Source organism: Belonocnema kinseyi, chromosome 3, assembly GCF_010883055.1.
Source record: "Belonocnema kinseyi isolate 2016_QV_RU_SX_M_011 chromosome 3, B_treatae_v1, whole genome shotgun sequence".
Classification (NCBI taxonomy): Eukaryota; Metazoa; Arthropoda; class Insecta; order Hymenoptera; family Cynipidae; genus Belonocnema; species Belonocnema kinseyi.
Genome location: NC_046659.1, coordinates 72,525,074 through 72,540,867, shown reverse-complemented (window position 1 = coordinate 72,540,867; position 15,794 = coordinate 72,525,074). Strand labels below are relative to the sequence as shown.

The 15,794-nt window shown below is 34.1% G+C and overlaps 1 protein-coding gene across 1 annotated transcript in view; it reads right to left on the bottom strand.

The window, feature by feature from the left end:
• LOC117170219 (amyloid beta A4 precursor protein-binding family B member 1-interacting protein) overlaps nt 1–14,512 on the bottom strand; it is a 75,348-nt gene extending 60,836 nt beyond the window's left edge. Inside the window, exon 1 of the mRNA XM_033356834.1 lies at nt 13,802–14,512. Within this exon, the coding sequence (XP_033212725.1) occupies nt 13,802–13,918 (117 nt within the window). The 5' untranslated portion in view covers nt 13,919–14,512. The remainder of the gene's footprint in view (nt 1–13,801) is intronic.
• Between the last annotated feature and the right edge of the window lie 1,282 nt (nt 14,513–15,794).

Below are 15,794 nucleotides of genomic sequence, written 5' to 3'. Positions count from 1 at the left end.
TCCTGGTAGCTTTAGCGACGCAAGCGATGTCTGTATACGAAACACGCATTAAGAAATGGTCAGTAACATGTTTAGCCAAACCAATGACAATATGAGTCAACACTGTTGACTCATATAGCGCGCTTCTGAGAACGGGCAAACGCTAAGCGCAGAAGATTTGAACTTGACTAAGAAATCACTTTTTTAAATGCCTTTCACAAAATAAATAACGAAGGGTACACTGTTATTATCGGAATGTGCGCACTAGTTACTAATGTTACTTTGGGTACCATTTCTGCCTTTAAAAAAGTGATGAATTAGTCAAGTTAAAATCTTGGGAGCTTAGCGTTTGATCGTTTTGAGAAGTGCGCTACATGAGTCAACGGTGTAGGCGAAAATATGACAGACCACGATCTAAACCGTGATTTCTATATTGAGATCGCTTTTGTAACAAAATTTGTTGTAATTCCTTTTTTTCACTGATCTTGAGCGCTTAGCGCCGCATAGTACTAAAACTGTCCATTTTTTTGGATTTTTTTTACGGATATTTCATTCGGCACGCATAACCTTAAAAATTACAAAGTTTCAGCTAAATCCACCGAAAGCCATTTTCCCATACATTTAGTGCGGGGTCCTTTCATTCTTTTGTTTAAAAATGTAACTATGTAATTCAAAATTGATTTTCTGTCCGAGGCAAATCCAACTACTGAGGTCAAAGTGGATCAACTTTGTTCAAAATTCATTTTATTTATCAGATTCACCTCTGGTTTAAAATTTTATTAATTTATTAAAAAATTCGTCTTCAGTTTTAATGAAACAGGTTGAAATTTTTTCTTTTGAGAATTAAATTTTTAAATGAAAATGAATATATGATTGAAAATTAACTTTCTTTGAAATTTCATCCTTTCCTGTCTGAAAATTAACTGTTTTCTAAAATGTTTACTTTTGACCTTGAAAGATGAGCTCTTTTGTTAAAAATTCCTTTCCCTGGGCGAACAATTAATCTTCTTTGTAGAAAATTGATCATGAGGAATCAATTATTTCTAAAAAATGTAGACAACTTATCTGTTTTAGTTAAAAAGATAATATTTGTTTTCAAATTTATGTTGCAAAGTCGCCTATTACGCAAAATTCATTTGATTAGGTTAAAAATGAAGCTACTTGGTTAAAAATTAAACTAATTGGTTTAAAAATTAAATTATTTTGTTGAAAAATCAACTATATTATTAGTCATATTTTTTGGTCTAAAATTCAACTCTTTTAGTAAGTAGTCATCCCTCTGGAATGAAAATTAATCTTTGGTGGTAAAAACAACTAATTTTTTTGGTTAAAAATTACCTTCTATGTTAAATATTTAACTACCTTCGAAAATGTTGCCACTACGCGGTACCGTTGAAATATTGGAAAACTGAACTCACTGAAAATGCGAAAAAATATAGAATAAACGTGAAATCTGTCTTTAGCCAACGGTCCCTGAAGTTAAGACTAAGGTAAAAGTTATATATTCTAAAAAGGTGACAGATTTGCAGGAGAGCTTGCTTGAGAATGAGTGGTTGTAAACACATTCAGGAAAAAAAATGTTCATCAACAAAAAATAACTGTTTTCTTGAACATAGGCACATAAAACTTTTGCTGAATCAAACATCTTTTGGGTAATTTAAAGAAATATTTGATTAACACAAGTAAATTTTTTATTTGAATCAACCAAATACTCAATCTACAAAAAGCTTTGGTTAACAGAACCAACAAATTTCGTTCCATCAACCCAATATTTTATTGCCCATATCATAACCATATTCTATGATTGAACCAACAAAAATTTTGCTGATTTAACGAAATCGTTTGCTGAGTTTAGCAATTGAAGACCTTTTAGTCGAGCTTTTAGTACTTTATTTTTACCCTCGGTTACGAGGTCTTGTACATAATATAGCACTTTTTTCCCTCGCACTTCACTATAAATGCTCAATTCAATAAACATAACGACAGCGGAAAAACGAATGATGGTGTCGTCACGTATCGTGAAGGGATGAGAGAGAAATCTTATTCTTCTTATGGGGTCGGAGGGTAAGGGTGTCTATTTGTAAGCACCACCCACGAAGTGCACAAGGGTGCGCCTGAACGGGTCTTGTCAAAGGTGTGAGGGTGCATTCGAGTCGTCAAACACCATCGTACGAAGCTTGAGGGGGCGGTTTGTATACCCTCATAAAATGACACCGTGGCTAATGAGAGAGAAAGACTAGTGGTCAACATGACCCACTTCTGACAAATCCATTTTTCTTTCCTATCGAATTCTAAATCTAAACAAACCCACATTTGACACACGTGGCAGGTTCATTTTTTAGTCATCAATTTCCAAGAAAAACAAAAATAAAATTCCTCTAGGCTGGGGTATAAAATATTCCGTTGATGCGCATGCACATCAATGCGCAAAATATTCTACTATCTTTCCAAAGTACCAAAAAATATTATAAAAACAGAAACTTCCTTATTGGCACAAAATTTACGTACTAGAAACAGACTAGAAACAGACTAGAAACAGAAACTAGAAACAGAAGGCTAGAAACAGACAATTTTCCAAAAAAATAGACGAATTTTCAACAACAAGAAAATTAATTTTTAATCAAATGTTTGAACTTTCAAACAAGAAAGGTTTTTTTTTAACAAAAATAGATGAATTTTCAACCACAAGAAGCTCAATTTTCCATCAAAAATGCAAATTTTATGTTCACTTAAATGTTCACTTTCAACAAAAATTAAGAATTTCGAAGAAATTAGTGGAATCCTCGACCAAAACAAATTTTTCTACCAAAAGAGATGAATTGTCAATACATGTTCAGATGTTTCAGTGAAGAAATATTTTGATTGATAATAAAAAGCAGTTGCTTTGAACCAGAAAAGACCAATTTTCAAAGAATATAGTTGAATCCTCAACCAAAAAAGATTGATTTTCAACCAAACAGTTGCATTTGTTACCTAAACATAATGCAATTTCTATCCAAAGGGATTAATTTATAAATTAAAAATACCAATATGCAACGGAATAAAAGAATTAATTGAAATATTTCAAATTTATTATGCTTGCCAATTATTTGAAGTGTCTCTTATATAAACATAGAATTATAGATTTATAGAATATGCCTGAATTTTGCAAGATTTCGTTTAAAGTCCCTGATTTTCCCTGTCCTGTAGCAACCCTGACATCAGTTTATGATAGAATGACTTGGAGTAGTCAAGTTTCGGAATAAAGTAAATTGGTAATAAAATCTCTCAATTGCATAAATATTTTCTCGTTTGATTATATATCCACATGAAATCTCCGAGCTTACTCAACATCCATGATATTTTTATTCTTCGAGGCGTGGTTCTTTTCTCTCGAGTCCAGCAAGAAGACCCTTTATGATTCCAGTCCTGTTTCTATACAGAGCTAAGGGGCTTGCGCCAAGTCGTTTACTACGGACAACTTACAACTTATAAATGAATATAGATCATATACACGAATAAAAATATGTATGACAGTATGTACGCATATTGTAACATGGGACACGCGAGTTTCCGTTGTTTGTATTACATCCTACGCCCACAATGCACGCCCTGTTGTTCCTGAGTAGACCGCGGGGTTGGTCGTAGCATTTGCCACAAGACTCGAGGCATGAAATCTCAAGGCTGAGTTTCACTTCCTATTGTCGAAACATATCCTCAGAGCTGTTTGTCTCAAAATCAATAACCGTCCCTCAGTCCTGAGAAGGATGAATGCTATTAACCTAAATAGATTGTGGCGTTTCTACGTCTACGAAGTTGTGGGGTCCTTGAAGAGGAGACATAAAATTACTTTCCAAGTGGAAAATAAGAATAACATTATACCATTAACCCATTTCCCTTTCAGATATATGGGTGAAAATCGAAAAGTTGAAATTCTTCGATTTTCAATTTATTTGAAAAGAAATATTTCAGATAAAGCGTCTTTTTCTATTAATATTAATTAGTGTAAAAATAATTATTTGTGAAATAAAGAAGTATTGTGGCTTATGGTGCACCAGGAGGAACAGTTAATTCTGGACAATGGCGAAGATATCACCTTCAAAGTACTCCTCTCTGGAAGCCAAGACGTTCCAGGGCACTTCTTAAAAGTCACATTTTGGAATAGGAAACAGCCAGAAATCACAGGGTGCTAAGTTAGGCCTGTATGTGGGCTGTCAAAGTTGTGTAAAGCCGTGTTTCACCAGAAATTGCTGAATAAGCTGAAATGAATGAATCGATGCATTGTCGTGGTGAAGGACCAGTAGTCCTTTTTCCACAAATCAGGCCGTTTCCTTCTTATTGAGTCACGTAATCGCTTCAGAAATGCTTGATCTCCTTGTTTACCGTGTGACCTTTCAGAGCGATGGTCACTTTGTATAATATTAACACGAACGTTTTTTCCTCGTCATTTCTTGAAAAGAAATAAAGTTCTACGTCTAATAAGCCCATGCTCAAGGCAAAAGGTCGAATGTATAAAAAGATATTGCAAAAAAAACGTAAGATTAAGAAGTTTTCGAAAAATTGACATAAGTTTGGAAATGATTCACGGTCAATGAAATTTAAAAAATGAAACTACAAAGTCAAAACTGTTTCCATTTGCAGTAATAAAAACTAAGCAGAAAATTAAACCACACAAAGTGGAACTCTAACATTATAATCTTTCAAAACTGAAGTTCAAAAGTTTTTAAATTCAAATTTAAAAAATTTTAAAGGCTGAATAATTTACACGTGTGAAATGGAAGCTACTAACACTTTACAAATAAATTTTTTAGAATTAAATACAGTTTTAACTATCAAATTATAAATGTGCAACTTTGATGAATTATAGAGTTCAAACATTCAAATTCAGTTCCAAAAATATAAATCCACGTTATCTTCTTTAATGATCTAAATTGAAGAACCACTGAATGCATTTAAAAGTTTTCAGAATTATATCAATTTAGGCAATTTTAAGTAGGAAACATTAAAAATTGAATGATTACATTTTTTTATAAGCTGAACACTCCTTAAATTAAAATTAAAATTATTTTTATTTTAAATAGTTCAAAAATCCTTCAAATTCTTCAATCTTTTCAGAACTTTTTAAATCATCATTCCTTTTTAACTAAAATTGTAGATTTCAAACGCAAAGAATTTTTAATTTGTTAAGTTTTTATAACTGAATTTCAAAATTCTTTAAATGAAAAAGGTACCATTACAATTTTAAATATAATTATAAATCATTACTTTAAAACGGTTGAAATCAAAGCTGGACAGATTTTTTCTCTAAAAATTTGTAAAATTACTGGTCGAAAAATAAATTTACTGTCATTGCCCGTTCTTATATTATAATTTTTTCTTAGATTCTGCCCTGAAGCTAAATTAGCGGAAGAAAGTCAAAAGATTTAACAAATGTGTAAATATTTACAAACATTTTAAAAAATCGTATTTAATAATAAATCATTAATGAATTTCCACGCTTTTTATAAAAATATTATTGTTTTGAATTTTTAAATTACCTGGCGAGTGCAATCATTATTTGAAATGTTGAGACTTTTTTAGCTTTGAGACTAGAGACTTATCTTTAAAAAAAGCAAACAATTTTGAAAAGTGTTGGTTATATAATAATAATTAAAATCCTTTAAACATCGAAATTTAATGTCTTTTGTAATATATTCTTATTAAATTGCCATTTTTTTCAATTTGGGATTATTTGTCGCAGATTTTTACTAAATTCCATGCTATTATAAGAGAAAATAATTCAAGTTAATATCTGAACAAATTAGGAAATTTAGAAACAGCTGAAAAATAGGAGTGTAGATCATTTTCATCGGTACTGTACATAAAATTATTATTTAATGTTACTTAATATTATTCATAAAAAAATATTTATTTTGTAATTCTGTAATTAATTCCGAGAAGATAAGTATATTTAACAATTATATCTTATGCTTTTTTTAAAGTTATAACCCCGTAAATTTAAAAAAAGGTAGCCAGAGTTACGATACCAGATGAAATTTACTCATATTTAAACGAATTTTTTTAAAAATCAATATCCTAAAAATAATTTCGACACAGCGTTATGTAACAAAAAGAAAGCTTAATAAAACCCCGTAATTAAGAAAATTACTCCTCCTAATATAAGCTTATAATATTCAAGGGACACGATATTGTCCACTTTTTGATTTTCTTCCATATAGACAACAATAAATATATCGGATTTTATTTTGCGCATTGTGTTTGCGGAATTATATTCAGTGAATTAATTTAATCGCGACTGAAATTGTATTACTGACAAGAGAATTCATTACGTATTACTCCGGCCTACATGGACATGAATATTGAATATTTAAAAGGTGTGATAGGATCATGTTACTGTCGCCATAATGAAAGTTTGACTTTTCGTGCGCTACGAGTTCCTTTTTCGTGAACGTTGCTCGTTACTAAAAATATAATAGAAGGCGCCATACGTACTCAAATTACCAATTAAAAAACAATGGTAACGGAATCAATAAATCACAGAACCAAAAACATTTTTTTCTTGAATAAACATGAAAATGTGGATGACCCAACAAAATAAAAATGGATTCGAACAAATTTTTTGGTTGATCCTTCCAAAATATTTGGTTAAAACCACCATAACAATTTGGATTTCTGTTGTCAAACTAATAAAAATATTTTATAGTTGAACCAACAAAAATTTTGTTGATTCTACCAAATCGTTTTTTGATTTCACATAATCATACAGTGACTTACAATAATAAAGTTTACGAAGTTGATCGTGGAATGTCAAACTTACAATCCTTTCCCTTTGACGTCAGACTGGTTTTATGAATCACCGTGTGTCTCACGAGGGAATTCCTCATGGATTTAAACGAGTAAACGGTTTGAAATCGAAAATGTCACGAGAAATAATGATTTGTCGACATGAGGAGGCCATAGTTATGTAATAGAATAACGGTAAGGTTATTACTACAGTTTCGTGTCGTTAGTCTACTAAACTTCCGTTCCCGAAGTGATCATTACAATGACAACTCCCAAGATCGCAAAGTTCTAAAAGACTGATTAACAGTCCCTTAACCTTAACCCCAGGAATGCCATTTGTCATGAAGATTGGGGACTTGGGGGCCCCCATGTGACGTCGGTACTCGGAGCGTCAAACGGGGACCACACCACGACAAAGAAGACCCCCTAAGTCCACCACCGCTTCTAGTAGACTCATTTTATTCAAATGAGAAAGTTAACTTTTTACCTTCTACCACTTAAAAGTGCCGCTGAATTGTATTATTAGCAGATTCGAGGAAGATGCGCCACCTTAGTCGATTTTTGTTCAAGCGCAAAATCTTCCGAAAATTCCGTTCTTTACCATTTTCATTTAGAACGTTTCTTTTTGCTCAATACTGAATATGTGGCCTTTATTCATTATGCTTCCTTTCTTGACGATTCTCATTGCCTCATATTAAAGATAGGACATTATTTTTGATCATTCTTTTGATCCTGAATGAAAGACTGCATGCATTTCCTCACGCGTGCTCGTAATGGATGTGCGTATGCAAGAGAATAAGCACTTTGATGCGTGTCTGCTCTTTTGTATGATTCTTTTCGACGCAAACCTCATTTTGTCTCCCACAACCCTGGGGAAACAACATACTCAATAGTTTGGTCATTTTCTCTTCGTTTTTTTTTTTCAATTTTACAAGTATACTCTAGTCTCTAGTTTCTTCATTGTTTTCTGTTATAACTCTTTTACGAATTGCATTGTAAAATTGGATTTGTTCACTGAGTAGGTGGCTTTCACAAAAAGAGGAAATGAACATTGTTGAAACTAGAAGTGACGAAATTTACCCCGTGCTCGCACGCAGAATATAACTTTACGCTCATTGTTTGGTTAGAAAAGTGGGTCATACTCAGTACGTGTAAGAATTTAATCCGCAGATGTCGAGCAGCTGTCGTAAAAAATTGAAAACGCTTTTGCGATTGGCCGTTTCCAGTCAAAGAGAAACGCGATCACTCGTGATTTGTTGGTCCATCGGAAGCGCGACAGCTGGCCTTTAGTTTAAGGACCTAAAGGATACTGAAGTAGGTGGGTGGTGCCCTTGTATGTTCAACAGGGCCTCACAGGGGTGTGAAAAAATTGAGGGTGAAATTTGAAGCTCGAAGTATGACGCGTGCTCAAAATACAAATGAAACAAGAGTCAAATATATTTCTCATTCGAAACCAATATGGCTTGTGTCTAATAATTTTATGCAGAGAAATATTTTTCTTCAACCAAAAGCATCGTCTTCTTATCTGTTTCATTTTTAAACATGTAAATATCGTTTTTACACAAGAATAATTATTTGATTGCAAAAGTAAATCAAGTTTTTCGCAAAAGGTTAATGTTTGCGATAAAAAGATAATTTATGAAATATTATTTTGAGACAGTAGGCCCTTTCTCTGAGTGTTAAAAATTCCAAATTTTTAACTATATTTTATAGAGTTCAGAAGATCAAATCTGATGAAAAATGTCTCCTCGTGACAAGTTTCAAATTTCTAGAACTGGGGTTAAGATTAAGCTGACATTGCTAGTAGAAAATCGGCTTGTTAAATATAATGCGACCTGTCATGGGATTAATAGAACGCGTGTCTACCTGATGCACTCGTATAACAAAAGGGCGGGTTCAGATGCGCCTCAGGGGTGATTATTTTCGATGCACACGCACATTTGATTCACACAGTTTACCATGACAAGATCCCAAAAGATTAGACATTCTTTTTTTATTGCACCGTTAGGTGTATCAAGAAAGACGTCCGAAAAATACTGCCAGAAATAACGGGAATCCTTGTTATAAAACAGAAGCACTCAAATTTAAACAAAATTACTTCTGAAATTAATTTAAGAAACTTCAACACTACTCTCAACTCATTATGAACACTAATTGACTTTCTAAAATCAATTTTTATCGCTCCACGAATATTCCAAGAAGTCTATTAGTAAGTAATATTTCCCGAGATAAATTTGTTTTTAATTGAGTTAATTGATTAAGTTTTGAACTTTGGAACCAATCCCCTCTGGATCATTTTCATGAAACTTTCTACTCAGATGCCAGTGATATCGATTATTCCCTCTGACAGTGTACCCCCAACGGAGAGTGATATACCCTCTGTCGGTAAATTAACAAGGAAAAAAGCTTTGACCAGCCTTATAGAATTGTAAAAATTAGTGAAATGGCGTGTAATGATATTCGTCGGACGTTCGAGAGTCGTTGCTTCCGGATATTTGGTAAATTGTATGCGCGATAGCGTGACGCGTGTCTACGCATAATTTTCCAATGCTGCATGTCCCTTTGTTGACGCCTTTCAACCTCTCGAATGTCCCTCACCATGTGTCCATTCAATGACAAACGTACATCACTAACCTTCCACCTGTGTACACCGGAAGTGCACGTCTGTTACATAATTTCGTGATGCTGCGTGAAAAGCAACTTCTAATGAGAATCTACTATGATCTGAAGCGAAAAGTGTGAAAAAATTTACAAGAGCTATAATTTTTAGATAATTTTCACTTACAGCTACTCCAAATAGAGCAAATGAAAATTTAATGAGTGAAACAGAATCCACCAATCCTGATGTTATCAAGAAACATTTTGAAAATTCTTTTCCAAAGATAAAAGGTATGCAAGATAAATATACAAGGATATCTGAATTTTTTTATCAGGGTTTCGCGTTTTGATTGATAATTTAATCCTCAATGGACCAAATCCCTGACAAAGGATTTAGATATTCCTTTTTTGTGCAGACCAAAGTCCACCGACGTACGAAAATCTTCACACGCGAGGATCCCTCCAGCCTGGCGCCAGGCAATAATAACCCTTCACCCACGCGTCTTTTTGCAGAAACGACTTCGCGAAATGGTCTCAGCCTCTGTTGCTGCACAAACCATTCCATATAACTTCTACTCCAGTATAATAAAAACCATCTTTGAGGACTAAAAGTGCTTTTATATTCTTCAATTGCTAAAGGTAAAGTATTGGAAAAGCCTGTTTTTGTCACATTATCACCCAAAGATGATCTGAATCTAATTTTTATATGATCAAATCCCCTGTTCAATTAAAATATTTGTTTTGCAAGGAAAAAATTGTTTGTACTTTTTTCGGGAAGGGAAACCTTTTTGTGAAAAAACTTGATATCTCCAACCAAATAAAATTACCCTGATCGAGTTGCAATCTCGAGTTTAGATCAGGATCAGATTTCTGGCGAGAAACTGTCAGGTGCTCATTTTTCCGACTGCGAATCCTCCAGCCCTTAAAATAGTGGGAATAACGAGAGCTTGAAAAAATAATGAGAGTATTTGCATCCCCCGGAATCCACGCCACGTGCAAATTCTTCCACGCGTAACTTTTTTCTTCTTAACGATGTCTTTCATGTTTTCATTATGCAAATGTGCACTAATGCTTTAAGTGGAATAAAAAAAAATACATACGTAATGAAAATAATGATTTAAATTTCGTCCTTTAATCAACCGAGCAATTAAAAATATTTTTAGAAATCTAAAATAAAACTGCAAAGAATATCTGATGAATGAAAAAACCATTTCTCTTAGAAATTGTAAATAAAATATATGAAAATTTGGAGTCTTGGAAGAATGAGTCACAGATTTGCAAGTGAATTAGCAACCCCATAATTTATCGATCCTTTCAGAGTCTGATAATTTGACTTGAGTAACATGAAAGCTGGTTCTGAAATTGCAGGGTGTGTATAATATTTAGATTGACACCTGAACCTGGCAGGCTCGTCGGATCGAATTATGATAATTCTCAATCTTTTTTCTGGGTTCGTCAGTGACCAGAGTCGGGAAATTTGGGACGATCGGAGGGTCGAGAATCTCCTGCCACGAAAAGCACTGAGCCAACTCAACAAGGGTGGCGGCACGGATGAGTCATGCTTCATCCCCTGCGGGGGGTGGTTTAGCTCCCTTTTCTCACCGCGGCGAGCCTACACGGCAGATTCTTTTCAATTGAAATAATACCGGGTGCCCAGATTGTATCATACCCATGTAATAATCGCATAAAATATATACTAAAAAATAGAAAAAGAACGCGATTTCTTTTATAATTTAGATATAATGCTGTTAGACAAATATTTAGCGTGAAGATTTGAGGGTTTTTCACCATAGTTGATTGTCAAAAGAATGGTTATTTTGTGGGTTTCATAATCAGATAATTGAAGTCCCTTGTTAAATTTGGATAGATCCACGGAAACCTTGTCTGAGAGGCGCCTAAACAGCTGCCACGTTGAATCATCCGCTAGACACTGCGACGTTGTCACGTTTTCTGAGGATTCTAGAACGCTTTTTATTTTTATCAGAAAAGTTCATCTTTTTGAGGCAAAAACCACTCTTTTATGATTATCACTCAGCAAGGAGAATCATTAATCTAATTCTAGAGGGGAGATTTCGAATGGGGATGCTTTTCCGAAGCCTACTTGAGTTTAGAAACGAATATTGGATGCATTGGAACAAATATTAATATTCTACTACTGTAATAATGAATTGAAAAGGAGTATCCATTTTTTGAAAAATGGATTATTTTTGAAATTGTAAATTAGAACATTGTTTTCAGTTTCTTTAAAAAACTGGATCTAGCGAGGAGAGACAATACTTTGTATTTTTTTTGAAACCCGAATTAGCTAATACGTCCCACCACTGTCACTTTTTTAACTTCTATAGAATTCGCAGTAGACTTAAAAATTAACGGAATCGGGGATAATATTTTTACTTTTGTTTTTTGAAGAGAAAAATGTTTTTTTTTTTTGGAAAATGAATTTAATAGTTAAAGAAAAAGTTTAAATTAAATCTTTTTTGGATTATATCCACGAACTGGAAGCCGCCGAGGGCAATATACATGTATAATCTAAGAGCATGCGCACTTGTATCTTATATTGTACCTCAGGGGTAATTCAAGAAACCACTTCCAAAATAATGTTATGTGCAACGAGCTCAGCTATAGATTCAAGGTACACAATACAAGTTCGAGTATGTTACACGATAAAGACAATTATAGAACCATGAACTCAAGAAGTTAAACAAGAGTTCAACACAAAGGGGAGTTTGCATTGAGTAATATATAGGGCCACACATTACAAATAAAATATTTCTTTTTTTTTCAAGAACTTTTCTTGGTCACTCTAATTTTCAAATTACAATTCTGTAAAAATGAACCCATTTTAATTTCATTTCATCCAAATTGAATAATTCCGTAAATAAGCATTCACAACTGGAAATTATTCAGTTTTTGTTTACTACGTATTTTAAAAACTCCTTGTAAAAAAACTTCACTGTCATCTAAGCCTATGGGGTTGTTATTAATCTCAATAATGGCTTTAGCCCTAGGCCAATCGAATCTAAATCTAAACATTCAAATCGATGAGAACATTATTCGTTTAGTTCAAATTATGGAAGTGTTTATTTGTACTGAAATTTCGGTACAAATATGGGTGTGTCTACACAAAAATCAGGCTATTCGTACCGAAATTTCGGTAACAATAGCCCCTTTTCCAGTTCCCCCTATTCCTACCGAAAAAACCCGGGTAGGGACCGTTCACATATTACGTAACGCGCCAAGGGGGAGGGGGAGGAGGTCGATCCATTTGTTGCGAAGTGTTACATGGGGGGAGGAGTCATCAACTGCGGCACGTAACGTCGATTTTATGATTTTGTGCGATAATCGATTCAAATTTTAGCGCGGCTTTTATTAGGTTTATGTTGGCAATGAGTTGTGTTGATATTAGCTGCGCTGCTTATGTCCCTTTTTTATTTTGTTTTTTGTGCAATAATAAATAAATATTTTATAAACTATTCATTCTGAGTTTGAAATTATTAATGTAGGAAACATCAGGCAGTAACATTTGAACATTCTATAAGTGATATTAGGATGCACACTGTTTGAAACCCTGTAAAATAGCAAAATCAAAATTTGTCACGTTATCGGGGGAGGGGGGGGGGTACTTTTTTTAGTTTGCGTTACAACCGGGGAGGGGTGGGTCCAAAATTGGTTGAAAATTGAGTTACGTAATATGTAATATGTGTATTTTGGTACACGTAGACACGACCTTAAATTATATCTCCGAAATGTGCACAAATTAATTTTTGAACGTAACCCAATTTAAAAATCATCACCAGGTGCCTAATTTGGCAAAAGAATAAAATTAGACTCGAATTTCACTGAAAAAAAAAACTGCGAGGAACAGAAAAGAATAATAATCCCGCAGCATCTCGAAGTAGAACGCCAAAGCTTACAACCGCAGTATTAAGAAAAGAGGGCATGACAGTGGGGGGAGGGGAACACTCGTTAAGGAAAGACCCTTTGAATACTCATAAAAAACGCCGGTTGAGTATCTCTAGATACGGACCACGAAAGAAATATTTTCTCGTAAGGAAAACAGGGAATTTTACCCGCCTACTAAAAAAACTCTGCAAAAAACAAATCCATTTAATCATTCGTTATGTGCAAAAACCAAAATTTGCCCCAAACGGCGAAAATCGAAAGCTTTGGAGTGTCCGCTAGGCGGGGAATTTAAATTATAAACTTAAATTCGATTAGGATTAAGTGAGAACTGAGAATATCTTGTCAATACTTCAAAGTAGAAAGAAGTCTGGTTTCTTCTTGAATAAATCAAATTTTAAGACATGTAAGACGAGCCTCGTCGTAGAGTTAGAGCCAGGATGATATTTCAATTCTACGACTACGATTCTACATCGCTAACAATGTTGGCTATTGACCTTTGATTTGAAACGCTTCAGAAAATTCGGACAAAGATATAAGAAATCTATCCTTGAAAACGTACCATGCCCTCGTCTATGGATCCATCCTCCTCAAAATAGCACTCGTCATTGTCTTCCGGTGTTAGTCCGCGGGATGCTTCCGGTGGGTCCTTGATATCCTGCCGTCTTAGCCACTCCATGCCGGGTAACTTTCTCAATTAAAAACCTTCGATTTCGTACACTCACGAGGACTTACCGCCTCGTACAAAATTTGCAGATCACGCTGCCATCATAATTAAAGAGATCCCCTCGTTCGATAAGACAGTGACAGACATTTGCAAACCAGCGAAATTCGTTATTAAAACCGTATCGGAAATCTAGTACTGATTACTTTTTATTCAAATAATAATTATCAGCTTCTTTCAAAAATTAATTTAAAATTTATTAAGGACTTCCAGTTTAATTTTGACTTTTTATTAAACAACTCTCTCGCTCTTCAATTGATTTTTTACTCCTATCCTTCCTTCGTTCAATTTGACATTCACAACACTTAAATTCTTTCACTTCCTTTCACAATACACTTTTTCTCCCACGGCACAACACTGGTGTCAATTGATTTTTTTGAAAATCGGAAATGTTTGTATCCTTCAAGAAAGAACGGGAAGGAAACCGGTTCACTGTCAGGCGCACGTTTTCAGCTTCCACCAATGTCACGATCACTACCGCGCTTAAATTTGAATTTTTAATTGTGAATGAAAAACCACATAGCGTCGGAGGTAGAAAAATTAGAAAAGAAAAAAAATCACGAAAGCTCGAGATACGGTTTTTCACGTTGCGCATGTAGTGCAGCTCCAGCTGGTTGCGTGCAGTGAGAATGCCGAGGAAGTAGTGGAGAATATAGCAGCTTTGCAGGCTGAGAAGCCGGCCGGAAAGCAGCGGCTATGTACCAATACGGCACGGGAGAGTGAGAGAGAGTAAGTCTGAGGGGGAAAAAAGCCGACTGAAGAGAGAAAGACATACGAAGAGGAGAGGAAGCAGTAACGAAGCAGAGGGGGCACAAAACAGAAACAGCAGAACGAGAATTGGAGAAAGGAAGGGGAGAAAGAGAAACATACGGGCGGGGGCGTACTATACCAGAGCAGAAGCGAGTTAAGTAGCCCACAAAAATTTTTAAAAAAGTATTATAAGAATTAGTAGAATTATTATTAGAATTAAAATTTCAAAATTACTAATAATAGGAGCATAACTGAAAAAGACTCTTTTTAAATTTTTATTTGAAAAGGCAACAAGTATAACTTTTTCAAAATCGTGTTTCTTTTGCGCTTTAAAAGAACATGGAAATAAATAAATAGTAAGACTGGTCTCTTGTGCCAAAATGTTCAGTTCCATTGTTGAAAATCCGGAAAAATATGTCTATGTATATCCAACGATTAGAAACGGAAAAAGTTTTTATAAAACTGTCCGGCGTGACATTTGCCCACATGTGCCCTAAAAAATTAACTGGACGAGTGTATTGTTGCTCATATCTATAAAACTATTTCAACGATAGAAAATATAGTTATTTTTAATTTAAACATATAATATATGCTTTATTTCGTAGCTGACGTATTGTATTTTATTACTTGACAACGGCTGGCAAACGGGATCAATAATTTTGAAGTTATGTTTTGTGTGAAAAATTCTAATCCCACTTTTATGTACGTAGAAATATAAATTTTTTAAATATACGCAAACATTTTCGGTTCGTTGTGCAATAACCCACTATCGCACCATTCAATTTTCATCTTAACGCAAATATATTGGATTTCGATTTTTTAAGTGTCACTGCAAAACGGGCAAATTCTTAAATTTATATATTTTTTTGCATGATACGATAAGGCCAGTTGACATGTTTGAGGTTAGAATGCCAACTTGTGATTTCATATAACAAGTCAAATTCTTAAATTTTAATATTTTCTTGCTCACAAAATAAATTCTTTTCCCCTAAAAACGTCGATAATAATGATTTTTATTGTTTTTACTGAGCTAACACATGTATTTTTTGTGACTTTGAAAGTATATGACGTCACACCCCGC